Consider the following 15,043-nt stretch of genomic DNA (forward strand, 5'->3'; position numbering starts at 1 on the left):
CCATGCAATTTTCCATAGGGATTTTGAACATGGCTGCAGCCCGAACTGCTGGAGGGAATTACACCAAATTTTGCAGAAATCTAGCTCTTGGTCCAGAATGTGTGCTTTCTGTTATTTGGTGTCAATCTGTTCATTAGTTTTGGGGTCATTAAAGGTTAAAAAAATATTGATATCTAGGGACGCAAATCCTCCGTGGATCCAACGTTCCCATGCTGATATCTGATTGGCTGCCAATACTTTAAGCAGGAAGTGTTGGCAGCCTTTTTGGGACTTGGCTTCAGCCTAGTTCCCTCCCCCACCCCAACAAAAAAAAAACACCAACAAAAAAAAGAAAAGGGGGAAGGGTATGAATAACCTAACCCCTTTGCCCTCAGCCCCCCTGGGACCTCACCAGGGTTAAACAGTATTTTTTAATAAAATAATTTTGGCAAAATCTGCGGGTGGGTCAGCAGATTTTGCAGAGAATTAAAAAAAAAAAAAAAAAACGCTTTGTTCCATGCTTTTTTAAAAATTAATATTCCCCCGGGTGGGCCAGGGCCTGGGGGCACCCCCATTATGACTAATAAGGAGGAGGCACACAGGGCCCCCCTCCTAGAGCTTTCAAAAGCCCTAGGGACCACCACTTCCCCATGGCAACTTTTACTAAAAAATACAGGGGGAGGGGGCATACGGGCCCCCGTCTCCCAGGGACCCCCACCCTCCTCCTGGGCCTCATTAATAAAATTGTTAGCCCTAACCCTGATGAGGAGCGAAGATAACTGTTTTGGTGTAATCTTCTCCATTAACCATCTCTCAGTCGTATTGTGTGGTGGCCTTTGAGAACAAGCTAATCCTTCCAGTTTTAATAAGATTTATCCTAATCAGATGAGCTTGTTTGCTAATCCACATTGCATTAACAGCATCGCAAAATTGGCTCCTCGAAGTGCCTGAACATTTTCAGACCAATTGAAACATTGTTCAAACAAAAACTGTTTTGTCTCCTTCCCATTTTACTGTGCCATTTCACGCCTAGGACAAATATAATTATGAAGTTATTTTTACCACTTACTTCCTTTTTTAATTTTTCTGTGGTAAATGTGCAACACACATAGCTGTGAGACATAGCCATAACTGATGGATCTGTTGTATGTTTGTCATGAGGACAGATCTTTTCTTGTAAGAAAACATGATCTTCTGTATTTTCCCAGTGTTTGCAACCTCAGAATATTATTCCCGACAAACTCTATTGAAATTATTTAAAGCAAGAAGTGTAGGTATGATTCTGTTCACGCCGATAGAGTTCAGCGTTCAAACGAAGAGACGCACTGACCTCATTAGTGCACCCTGAAATGTTTGCTAGCACAGCATGCTTTCCTTGTTTTTATATCCCTTTGCGCTCTAGTGTTATTCAGGGATTCAAGACCTCTTGTTATCTCTTAATATATTAGAAAGGTTTGTTGCACTCGCATCTTTTCAGCCCTCAGATACTGTTTCACAAAGTTCAATAACGAAGTATATTCTCTCTCACACGAATGTCTCATTTTCCATTTAGTCTTTTTCATTCACTAATACATTTGGCGGCATCTGACAAAGCGTTTTCCTTTCAAGCTCCCCTAGTAATGTTAGCTTTCGTCTACAGAAGAACATGCTTTATGGAGTTATACTAAAGTTGACATCAATCTAGAACTTTACTCAGAGTTTAGTGTAAGCCATTATGAGATATTTGCATTAAAAATGCATTGAGCAACTTTAAAGGTTTAAGTTATAAACATATCTTGTCCTTTATTCCACTGTTGCACCACGAATCTGGGCCAACAGAGGATGTGCACATCCATATTTGAAAAGTAAAAGAAAATCTGGTTGGACAAGGGAAGATTTTTTACTTTGTCTATTCAATGTGAGATCTGCGAATCCAGATTGTCAGAGCCCACATGGGGTCCGATTGCACAAAGCGGTTACTGGGACTCATTCGTGTGTGTGAAGTCCCTTTATGACTTACTATGGAGTGCCAAGTGCACTCCACTAGCACATGACTTTCAGGGTAGCAAGACCAGAAGCCCAAGGCTTACACAGGTGATGGTGTAGGTTTTGAAGACTCAGAACTCAACATTCAGCAAAATACCTGTTAATGACGTGCCCAGCAGAGTGCTTATAATTATGAAAAGAAAAATTACTTTAACATATCAATAATCAATACAACACCAAAATAATACGTTCAAGTTTTTTCAAGTGCATTTCTTTTAATAAAATGTATTTAACCACCAGAACCAGGATTCAAGGGATTACATTTGTGTAGCAAAATAAAATCACATTTAAAAGGTAACTGTTAGGGTGTTATTTCCCTGTGTAATGTAATCGTTGCATGCAGTCCTTGAGGCAGTGTAAAGTGCTTTGTCATCTTGTTCTGAACTATGGTAATAAATTGTAATTTGATATTTGCACCCTAGTAATAAATGCACGAATACATATTTATTGACACAGTTTCTCAAAATACATGTATTTTCACTGCTATTGCATAAATATAATTATATATATGTACGTATGTATGTAGTACATAACTTAAGTTCAGTTAGTCCTCTTTCCCCCATCCCCAGCCCTTTTTAGTGATGACCGCTCCAGGTAAACCACAACTAGTTGAATTTTCTACCTCCGTTCCCTCAAGGATATGAATGTCTCTTAAGTTGTCAATTGATTTTGTTTATTCAGATTTGTTCAGATTTTGTTTTCCTTTCACAAAGGGGGTGCTGAATAAAACATTGCAGTGAAGATCAATTCCATGACTTGGGGATGTTATCATGTAAATTCTATGCCATGTTAATTGCCTACTGACCTGGATGGAATAAAGTCAGGCAATGTCTAGTGCTTTTCAGTATTTGATGGCTTTATTGGGTTGAATGAATTCAGTTGGTAGAAACTATGAATTACATAAGAATTATATATGAATAATTATATAAGCCCACTGGAGGGTAGTACAACGTTCTTAATTATAATTTCTAATTCTAATTGGTATTGGGGCCTATTTCTAGCCATACCTTGGAGAGAGCAGCTTCATAAACGTCTGACTTCTGCAGGATTGTGATTCTTGGTTAAGCAAAACATGGACTTGCTGCAACCCCATCTCTTCTGCAATGCTGTTTAATATTTTCTTTATGTTTAGTACAAACCTTTTAACTATTTTTAAAACTCCTGTTGAAAAGGCTCATTTTTATAGAAACTGGGTCAAAATAAATGTGATTAAATATCCATGAAGGAGACCGTGAACTAAGGTCCATTGAATCTATCTCACTGGGTTTCTGGTGACATTTTGCAGCTCATGTGGCTTTCAGTCTGATAGTTTTTTTCAGCACTAGAACCTATTGATGATGATATTAGATTGTACTACATGGAGCCTCATTATGTGACCTATTTAAATTTCTATATATACTACAGAGTGGAGGATAATGTCTGTAAAGTTACTGTTAAGTTTCTGTTTCCATTGGAAAGCAATTTTTTGATTTAGTATTTGGCAACTGTGTCATGTTTAATTTCATTACACTAAGTCTTGTGCAGATCCGTTAATAAAGACAAAGTTAATGCAAGGAGTAAAAAATTAGAATCTACCATTTTTTTAGTCCCATGGTAATTTTCACTCTCTTCTACAGCAATAACCCACTGAATGGAATTGTACCACACTTATAATGCAGAAAAATATTTACTTAGTATGGCCCGTTAGTGTGGTTTGGTGTAAATCCAATGAGTAGTTTTATTGTTGGTGTGTACCTGTGGTTACTAATATCTTTGGTTACAATCGGACTGAAGTTTAGTCTGTTCCACATAGATTCTTTGTTTCAAAGTTTGCTTTAAGGTGGCTAATAATATGAACCATACACAAATAACATTTTCGTTTTCTAAATCCAGTATGTATTTTGGCGTGTGAACAGCAAAAACTACTTAACTAAATAAAAAAAAATAGTATTAGAATGTATGTGTATTTTGCTTGACTATGGATGACCTTGAATCAGGCATATTTAGTCTGCCAAGTCCAAAGTCAAACTCCGATGAAAAGCATTTTCACTATGTCTGTGCTGTACAGCGGTCTGAAAGTAGGGTGTGCATGCCGTGCTTCCACGTGGGGACAGTTATTTTGTGCATAGAAAGGTCCCGGGCCAGGATCTTTGAACCTCTGTGTGGCTGTAACTACATGTTTAGCCTTATTCAACCAATTCGATGTTTAACTGAGGTTTGAGTATGGAGCTGCGTAAATATGGTAACCTTAAGAACTCTGTTTTCTTTTTTTGGGGATGGATCGATTTGCACCAAACTGAAAAATTGCTGTGCATTACAGCAAACACTAAATTCCAGTTTGTGTATGATATTTATCTGCCCATCACTCTTTGCCTTATTTTTGAATGGAAGTCCTGGAAGGGAGGTGGTGGTGCTCTTTTTAGGTCAAACCTAGGCAGCGCACAAGTTCTGTCTCTCCACCTGTTGTACTCTACATCTGTGGGATTGCAACATGACCATCACTTTCATTAGTTCCTTGGCCTGCCTTTCGAAATTTCCTTGATTTCATAGGTAAATGCATTACTATTGCCCCGCATCTAGGCTGCTTTGATACCACCTTGGAGACTGACCCTGTTACCCGGAATATTGCATGATTGGTCATATACCTTAGTGTGGCGCACTACTTTTTCTTTTGCCTCGCGGTTTTGCGCTGCATGGCCGTATGTTGTTTCTTCCTCTTCCTTGTGTTGGGCATGCTTCAGCTAGGGCTGCAAGCTGGACGAGGGTTCTTTTTTATTTAATAATTTTTAAATGATTCATATAGCGCAAACTCTATCGGCGGAGCACTTTAAATGTGGACGTGAAAGTTCATATAGTGCTAACTCGATCAGCGCTTGAGTACGTGACTACGTGAACTTTCATGTAGCGCGTCCTCAATCTGAGGAGCGCTTTACATGAGTACCACTTAAGAAGTTTAGCAGTTGAAAATATGAAAACTGGAGTATTTAACACAGAAAAAACTGAGAAATCCTCAATGCGGCTCTCCCGGCATAGCAGGAGAGACAACACTACAATATTCACTGCACTCGGGAAACTCACCCCATAATGCGGGGCATTTCTTTTTCAAAACATTTTTGCCCATAACTCAGCCTGTGGTGGTCCTATACCAATGTGCCCACCATCAAATAGTTCAGCACAACACACTCTTTCTGTCTAGGTCATCTCTGGGTCCCCACACTAGGTTGGGAGGAGGGCAAAATAATAACCTCTCCCACCATTCAATGTCTTTTTAGTATTGCAGTTGGCCTGCTAGACCTGAAAATGTGTAATGCACTACACCCTCTACGGGCTAAATGTATGGGTATACTGCGTTCCATTCTGTTTTCATGTGGTTATGCTCTCTAGGGGCTTATGGTTACATGACCATGTTTCTTACAGGTGTTATTTTTATAGTGGTTTCCTCTAGGGGCTGTTCGCAGCATTACAGTCAAGATACTACAATATTCGCTGCACTTGAGAACTTGCCCCATAATGCTTTGTGGGGCATTCCTTTTACAAAACATTTTTGCCCATAACTCACTGCACAATGTGGTCCCTCTGTCTAGGTCATCTCTGGGACCCCACACTAGGTTTGGGGGTGGGGGTACCCCAAAACAATAATATAAAAAATATAATAAATAATGGCAATACTTTCATTTTTGCTGCAGATTGTGGATAAAGGTAAAGGGAAGTGCTTTAGTTATATGCATGGTCACTGGAATTATGTGGCAGAGAGGACGAAATTATGCGGCAGGGATGACCAATGTATGTGGCAAGAAAAGTCCAGTTAATCATTTACAACACTAATAGCTCTAACTCAAGCAAATGTGAGACCTATTGCATTGCAAATGCTTGTTTTATATAGATCTGTTTATTGTTTTTGGTTACGTGCACCTTCAAAAAATAAAGTATATTATAGCGTATGCTAGTGCAGTTCTCAGTACAGGATAACAACTTCGTTATTGAGTATCCCATCATTTAGAGATATAAAAATTATGGTGCATTACAACATAGCACAGGATTGCCGGCTCGGTGGTGCTCTTGTGTACACTTTAGACAGCCTCTCATAACTCTTTAGTGGCCGCTGATGTCCATCCACCATGTCAATGACTATAATCAACCTGAAGAATGAGTGGTGATGTTATGTGCTGAGGAACCAACAATGATGCAGACATTCAACAAACTTTCTGTCATTAATAATGTGTGTGGTATATGAAGAAATGGTCCTAGAAAGAAATAACTGTGTCTTTCCTCTAGTCCAGCTTTCAATCTTGACTTCACTTTAACCGCAGATCAGTCCTTTAGTTCCAATCCTTCCCTTCCCATTTGTCAGAACACGGTTTACTCTTTGTTCCCTTTTCTAAAATAAATTGTACAGGTTATGGCACCATTTTGAGACTTTGCCTATGTGCATGGAGGTATGGCGGAATGTAGGTGCAATGCTTGGTGGGCCTTCAGTATGAATAGGGATATGGCAGTGTAGATCTCGGATTTAATGAAACAGTAAACTGTGCCTGGGTAGGGTCGAGGGGGTTAGCAGTCTCATGCAGTAAAGGACTGTTGTCAGTACCGATCCTTCCAGTTAATAAACTTCTGCCACATTGTAATCTAATTAACATGCAGGATTTTCCTTTTCTACACGAATGTCGAACACAGGCGCACAGTGTACGGATTCGTTACATTTTGTGCTTTGCTAGCTCGCATAAGGGCAGGAAACTTTCCTTCAGAAAGGCCTCAAATAAAAGATGACGTTCCATTTGGCCTCTATTTTTCCCTCTTTGTATATATTAAATAATATTTCAGCTCTGTTAAAGTCACGTCAATAGATTTGTCCCTAAATACCTGTTTACAAACTTCGGCTTGTTCAAGAGAGATTTGTGTATTTGTTGTCTATATCTGTCCACTCATTTTCGAAGGACTTCTCCCTGCGAAAACACTGGTGAAATAAGCCTTCAATAAACCCATCTAACCAGTTACCGGGAGATTAACTTTGACTAATTTTAATGACTTATTCCTTTGCATTCGGTAGTTGCCTAAAGTATCTTCTGCTGACTAATTTTGAAAGCAGATTTGAGCAATTGCTTTTTTATCTGTTCAAGTCACTATACAATGTTTTACAAGACTGTTGTCATTATTATAGCCTTAGAGTCCGCCGTAACAGGCTGTACCGGCCATTAAAGGTCCGCTGCAGTGTTAAAGGCCCGAGACGAAGTCGAGAGAATTTAACAAGGGAGCGGGCCTTTAATTTCCAGTACAGCCCAGCTACGAAGAGCAATAAGGCTATTAGAACAGTAGAGGGCAGAATGTTCTAATAAATAAAACAAAGTTCTCATGGAGCCCAAGGGGATTATAATCCAGAGCATTGGAATGTTGACTCTCTGGACTTTTACCAGCCAGTAAAAGCCCAGACCACTCCATTGTCTCCAGTGGAGCTCCCAACATTCCAGTGTTGTAATATAGCCTTAGAACCCGCCGTAGCGGGCTCTACCGGCTATTAAAGGCCCGCTCCCGCGTTTAATGCCCGAGCCGAAGGTGAGGGCATTTAACAAGGGAGAGGGACTTTAATAGCCGGTAGAGCCCGCTAAGGCGGGTTCTAAGGCTATTAGAACATTCTGCCACTCAGGGCAGAATGTTCTATTAAAAAAAAAAAAAATTTCACGGAGCCCGAGGGGATAAAAATCCCCTCGGGCTCCGTGAGGCTTTGTTCACAGCTGTTGCTGTGAACAAAGCGAACATTAGAATGTTGGCGCTGCAGGCTTTTACCGGCCAGTAAAAGCCCGCAGAACTCCATTGTTTTCAATGGAGCCCCCAGCATTCCAATGTTCTAATTGTTTTTAGAATTCTTCTTTTCTTGATTTCATGCTTTTATCTGAATTGGTTTGTGGTGTTGCCATTGGTCTACACAGACCCAGAATTTGCTGTAATACTAGACCAAATGTTGGAGGTGAAGGGGCAAAATGGCTTTACCATGTTACTCATCGCATACTGAAAAGTTCTTACCAAGCTTTCATATTTTATTATGAAGTCGCTGCTGTTGCCTCTCTCCCTAACAAGTTAATTCTGTCACATTCGGAATGTACCCCTTACGCTATTTCTACTTTCTTGAAATAAACTTCCCATTGGCAATTTCTTTAATACTGCTGCTCTGCAGCCTCATCTAATAGTTAAAAAACACAATTTATTTATTTTTGATGCAGCAACATTTGACTACTCAGTTAAAATTCATTTTCTTCGGACTTGCATCTCTGTTGGAATCTTTCAAAATCTTGGATAGAGAGACACACTTTTTTTTCAATGCCTTTTACGAATCGTGATGCAGAGTACCATCTGCAAAATATTCAGTAAAAAACAAATGTTACACGTTCAGACACGGAATGGTCAGTCTTTTAAAGACTCGTCATTATTTCTGCTTTTGAGGAAAGAGCCTGATTTCTAGAATCAGTTGTGTTGGAACTGGAGTGTGCCCTACCCCAGTACGACGCAAACGAACCTGCTCTCTCGGACTCGCCCTCGTTCTAGAGCGTCTTAAGTGGCTCATAGCTAGCTGCTCCATACACGAGGCTTAGCCGTTCATGGATAGATGGTCACCATAGGATGGCCTCCAGCCTTTCTTCATGCTGGCTTTCCACGGTCACTTCCTCTCAGCATTCAGCAGACGTGAGAAGCACTGGCCGTGTGAAGTGTCTGCCAGTGCTGTGCTGGTCTTCGCTGTCTCGCACCCTCTATATAGAGTGGCTCAGCAGCACCCTAATTGCCAAGACAAGATTAGGTTCACATTGTCTGCCGTACAAATGATGTTTGTACTGCATGCTGTTATTAAACGCACGTGTGACATGTACAGTCCGGATGTATGTTTACATGTGTTACAGCAACAACAGCGCTTCGTTGCCTCCTGCCTCCTTACCTTAGTTTTCTCTCTTTTAATGCTTTGATAATTCTAAGATTTAGTACTAGTCAAAAGCCAAAGCTGCAGATATAAAGAAAATGTCATTTGAAAGCTCATCTTACTCAAATAGCCATCATTCCTCGTGATATGCATTGACTCTTGCAGTGCTTGGTCCATGGGTGTCAGTAGCCTTCTGACTCCTGTCTGTCATACTCTGGAATAAAGGAGAACAGGTTTAGAACTTGTCCCTACAGAAATGGAGACGGCAATGTTTGTTAGCTGGCAGAAGTGATTTTCGACAGGATTTTAGAGGCTTATGCAAGACTTAATGTGGTTATCTTGATTTTTATTCATTTAACCCAGTCTCCGTGGTACACTAATATTCTACTGTTTTTGTCACAATCACCTTTAGAATTAGGAAGTGAGACTGATCTACAAATACAAAAAGGATTGCTTTGCCCATAATTCCACGGTATTTTGTTACTGCTGCAAAACTCAAGGTGTTCTATACCCTTTGGGACATTGTAAATCCCTGCTGGCCTGGAGGGATTTCTGATTGCCTGATCTACGATCCAGACATTCAGCAATGCTTAGAGGTCGTGTTTGGCAGCTGGCGTGCATTTTTAGGGTCGAGTGCGCAAAGCACTCTGTCCCTGGTGTAATCTTTCTGTGGGCTTTCAACCACGCCCATCAGTTTGGGTGGTTCGTGGGATTGCCTTTTAAAATTCGCCTGATTTCATTAGTGAAAGGCATATGTAAGTCATGCCTTTTCCAGTGTTTAGCCCTACTCGAGAGCACTGGTAAACAACTGAAAACATACGAGGCTCTGTGTTTTCCGAATGGCTTCTGCACTATTTCTTTTTATTTCCTAAGCAGAGCGATCTCGCTGGGCAGTAGTTGAGCGCTTTGCATGACATCCACCCTGTCACATGGATAATTGCACTTTTGCCAGTTACATGGATAATTACACTTTTGCTGATACGTTTCACTACGAGCTAACTTCTGTTTTCTTTTGTGTGTCTGCTTTGCTCTGATGGTGGCCGTCGGCTCGCTTACGTGAAACTCTTACTTCTCAGTTTATGTGGCAACAAAAGTCTGGTTAGTTATGTGAAACTGTTTTACTTCTCATTTTCAATTTATGTGGCAAGAAAAGTCCAGTTAGGAGTTTACAATGCTAATAGCTCTAACTCGAGCAGACGCGAGACCCATTGCATTGCAACTGCTTGTTTAGTTGAATGTTGATTATGCAGTAAGAGAGTGCATGTAGGTTTCAGGTGTTCTGCAAGTAACCCCACATTCTTGAAATAGTTAATAATTGTATTGCTCTTGTAGCCACGTTCCTGCAACTTTGCTGCACTGCAAGTCTTATTATTTCCCAACTTAGTTTTCATCATTTTACATGTAGGATGGATGAAATGCTGAGTGGGTGCATCAATATTCAAATCTACAGTCTATTCCAATCTACAAAATAGATCTCACTATTCACAGGGCATAGTGGGCACTGTGCCCCCCCACCCCATTTTATATCATAATGACAGTCTTTCCTCTTTTCACCAAGTGGTTACTCTGGACTCCAGCATCTTTACCAGTCACTGGATTTATAAGTGAAAATCTCAACATCTTTTTGACCATTGACATCTTGTCGACTGCTATTTTACGATTTGAAATCTGCTTTTTTGTTAAGAAATCTGCTTTAAGCAGATTCGTAATTAGTAATTCAGCAAGGAAATTTACCAGGTAGTCAATTCTGTGCCTTACATGCAAATTCTTTAGTCCTGAATACTTTGAATCAAATATTTAAATCAATTAAGACAAAGTATATGAAATTAATAAACAATTGATGAAAATCTTAGCACATTATGGCTCTGTAGACATTTGAGGTTGACAATATTAAGTTAATGATCTTGTGGTAGTTCTTGCCGTTATCCATTTTCTGAGAGTTTTGCCAGAAAATGAAAGTTGGCAATTTTATTTTCGTTTGCTTCATGCTTCCCTGCCAATCTTTGTTCCTTGGCACCTACGTTCAGACATGGTGCCACTTCACCCTTTGTCTCTTCCTCTTCTGTTCTGTCCTTGGATTGCTGTCATCCTACTATTCCAGCTTGTGACCTTCCTGCAACTGCTGCTGCTTGAAGGAAACGCCTTGCACTCTATGCTTTGGACTCTATGCTTTGGGCTCTTGCTGGTGCTTATTTACTTTACTTTGTCGTCTGTTGGGTTGACTTTCTTTCTCCGATCCTTGGGATGCTCTTGGTTCACGACTGAGTCTCGCCGACTACTCATATGATGTTCTTTGAATTGCAGAATGCTCAGTTGGACGAGAATGAACATGAGGTCTTCTGTCAGAGGGATGAACCAGAGCTCATAAATGATACCCATGTACGTAGGTATACAATCTGCATGTCTCTCCACTGTTTAGATTGTAGAAAAATTAACTATACTTCTTTTAAAAGGAAGCTGTTACTATGATCCCAGGCATTGATTAGGTGTAATTAACTTTGTGAATCAGATTTTTGTAGACTGTTCTCTAATGTCCTTATTCTGTCTGTAGTTGTAGTTCTAGTCGCACCTTATTGATAGCTTCGTCAACCTCTTCCCAGTTTAAGCGTCTGGTTATTATTCACGTGGCTCTCACGTCTGTGCCAGCATTTCAGAAATTGGTTTAGAAACTTTGGCAAATGTGCAGTAGCACTGGAGAGCACAGGTAGGCATGCCCTGTTGCCACCATATACACAGAAAAGATGCACATTTAAAGCGTGAATTTTTCTTACTGCCCCTTGCAGTGTTAATTGTCGTTGTGGATATATAATATTTTTCAAAGGTGAGAACTCGTGATGACTCAAATTCTAGTCTCAGCTTCCTCTCTTTACCACATTTTGTGATCATTGGCAAATCACGTTAACATGCAGTATTTCGGTTTCCATTCCTTTAATAATATGAGCAGTGGAAACAGGCTGATTATCAGTAGTCTACATAAAAAGGTCATGTCACCTTTATGTCGAGGCTTACAAGGTGGCACTTTCATGTTAAAATGATACTTCCGTTTTGATTTCTTTTACTGTGCTTGGCGTGCTATAGTAAGGTCTTCTATACATTGCTTTTTATTTCATCAAAGGGTTTTTTAGGTGAGTGTTACATGTCAATATAATCAACTGGACCCGTCCCTCTCTCTTCATGGTCAGAGTCCAAAGGACTGAGTTGAGAAATACCTGAGAAAGACAAGTGACTTCAGATAGCCTCTACGTCGAATCTACAACAGTTTACCTTACAATTTATATCACAACTCTCTTACCTAGCCTCCTGCTGGTCTTGTCATGCCTCCATGCTGTATTCTTTCAATTTCAGTCACATGGCTAATAATGAGGAAACTCAGAATATGTTTGTACAGTGCCTACATGCTATTATGTGGTCATTTTGCCTCACTAAGTCAGTGAGTGTCTGTAGCAGATAACTAAGGGCTGTATATTGCAAAGTGAGCTATCCCATATCCGAAGTATAAGGTCTCAAGTCAACTGCAGTTGATGGGCAAGATAACTTTGTCTTTGAAAACCGCAGACTACTCTTGAAATTATTTAGTTATATAAAGAAATGACTCCTCCAACAAAGGTATTTTTCAACATCTTCCAGAATACTAGTAGGGCAAGCACTTCCCGCTATCTACGTTTAGGCCATTGTTTCCTCTGTGTCAGTTTCTCTTGAATTTTTCCTGCCAAAACTACCTGGTAGTGCTTGTGCTCGGGTTCCCAGCTGGTGCCGTTGTAAGTGATAACTTTTGCAAGTATTTTTGACCCTAGCTGCTGTAAGATGTTATGCATGATGCATACAACCCTTATGTTAAATGTCTGATTCACTGAGAGCAACTGCAGTACTTTCAGGGTTGATTAGGCTTGACAAACTGTCTTTCTGTTACGGTCCATTTTGTAGCTTTGTTCTGTTGAGCCATAGTAGTTTCTCCACTTCATGTTTGGGAATACATGTGTACTTGAAGTTGCAGCGAAAAGTTGGGTCAAATCCAGTGTTTTTTGAGTTCCGTCCTGTGACTGTTTCCTAAAATAAAGCACCTTCCACAGCATCACAAGTCGTAGATTAGTGTTTTTAACACAAGATGAGAAGTCGGCATCAAAGCAGAGGATTAGGTATTTCAGTTTTAGGGGTGGGTTAGGGTTCTGCCCAGAATTTGAGATCAAGCAAACTAAATCATCATGTTCGTGCCATAGTTGAGCAGAATTTCCATTTGTGGTCTATCTCTCTCTATCTGGACACACAATATTGTACTTCGTCTAGAAGAAGGCTAGTTTAAGACACTATTTGATGTGGCTGCCATTTTGTTTATCTGAGTCTGATATTTTTTATCACATAACTTTGAGTTTCATTGGCATATGTTTGGATTTGGAATTGTTAATTCGAGATAAGTGCAGGGAGGAAACTCATATGTCTATAAAAGTATGTTTGGGAAAGTGAGAAGCCATTTACTGAAGGCATTGAAGTTTCAATTCTGAACTGTTTGTTGCAGTCAGAAAGAAAGTAATGGATTAAATTTACGGTCTCGTCTGTCACCGCTACCTATTTTCGGTGCCAGTTGATCAGGATTTCTTGGTCAACTGTGTTGCAGAGGTTGAGGGGATCAAAACTGGTTGTTAGTCTTCGTCAAATGGGAGTATAAGAGGATGAGGTCTTCAAAATATCGACCATTGTGCCTTTGTTTCCCAGGCTGGTCTGAAGCTTGAATGTCATTTGAAAAATGAGAAGGTGGTCCTCAGTGTAATTTTCTGGTTGCTTTGTTATATTGCCTTCCAGAATCTTGCTTGGAATAAAAGATTGGAAACGGTGTGCTTTTCATCTGTTAATGGTTTTTATTTTCTAGGGAAAAAAAACCTTTGTTACTTTGAGGCCTACAGCCCAAGCATACGAATAGAATCTTTTGGAAGACCTCCTCAACATGGTCAGAATAGAAACTTAGGGGTTTTGATTCTTCTGTATGCCTGTTGGACCTGATAGCTTTCATGAGCAGCAATGCTTGGAATGATGCAGAAAGGAGGGCTGTGATGGTGGGTAAGGTAACAGGTCCAGGCTGGTTCTGGTGATATTGATATTTTTTTTTCTTGGTTATTATATTGTGTTTTACAAGCACCAACTCTACTGTGGCAAGCTTTGGAGATGGTTCTTCTTGAACTACACCAACTGTTGAGCGATTAGTGGTCAATTATTTTTAATCCACAATGGAGCATTTGCATTCTGCTTTTTGTGTTGTATTTCAGTTAACATCTTGAGATGCTGGCAGCTCGCCGTAGCCAGTACTGCTTCATGATCTTACTGTAATGATTTAAGGGTGAGAAATTTTAGAATTGGAATAAATAACTGTGAGACTTCATCTCCTGGGCTGGCCACTTTTAGGTGGCTATGGCTGCTCCCACTGTATTTTCCACATTCATCTGAAGCAGACCATTTATGCCTTTTGTGCAGGAACAGTATCCTCTGGCTATGACATACCATCATATCTTTAGTTTGTTGCAGTTGTCCGAGGCAGAACATTGCTGTCTGAGACATACATATTCAAATTTCACACTTGTCCAGATTTGAATATTTTCTGGTCATTGAGTTCAGAGCCCGAAGGTACTTCTCAATAGCAGAAAACAACCTGAACATGAATGAAACACTAGAGTACATTATTCATTCATTAGCACATACATCTCATTGAAAAATATCCAAACTTCAGGCAATCAGGTAAGTGTTCTCTGAACTCAAAATTATTTTGGTCTGCTCTGTTAGTGGTTAGCTTCTTTGCTCCAGGATCAATTTTTAATATCCATTCCTATGTATTCCAGGCTACATCCACTAGAGTATGAGAACCACAGGTTCAGTGCTTATTGCTCCTGTCCTAACCTCTAGATATTTGCAATCTTGTTCTTTACACTTCAAGACCCGTTTTACAACACTCAAGACCAAAGGTCTGCCCTGTAGCCTCAATCTCCTATCAGTGATCCTGAAGATCTATTTACAACTGTGGTCTGAAAACTGTGGGCCGTGCCCCACTTGGGGGTCCATGGTGCTATAAGAAGGGGGGCTTTATGGCCAAGGGGCACACGAGTCCCCAACAAAGGAACACCAGCTTGCCGTTTTGTGTTGTTCTTTACTAATGTTATGGTTTCAGAGCAA

The 15,043-nt window shown here is 40.2% G+C and overlaps 1 protein-coding gene across 2 annotated transcripts in view; it reads left to right on the forward strand.

The window, feature by feature from the left end:
* The window catches only part of SSH2 (slingshot protein phosphatase 2), a 506,736-nt gene that overhangs the window by 163,900 nt on the left and 327,793 nt on the right, over window positions 1–15,043 (forward strand). Inside the window, exon 2 of one of the 2 annotated variants that reach the window (XM_069226264.1) lies at window positions 11,192–11,266. The exons of the other annotated variant lie outside the window; for it this stretch is intronic. Within the exon in view, the coding sequence (XP_069082365.1) occupies window positions 11,192–11,266 (75 nt within the window). The remainder of the gene's footprint in view (window positions 1–11,191; window positions 11,267–15,043) is intronic. 2 annotated transcript variants of the gene reach the window in all.

This window comes from Pleurodeles waltl, chromosome 3_1 (genome assembly GCF_031143425.1).
Source record: "Pleurodeles waltl isolate 20211129_DDA chromosome 3_1, aPleWal1.hap1.20221129, whole genome shotgun sequence".
NCBI classification, from domain to species: Eukaryota; Metazoa; Chordata; class Amphibia; order Caudata; family Salamandridae; genus Pleurodeles; species Pleurodeles waltl.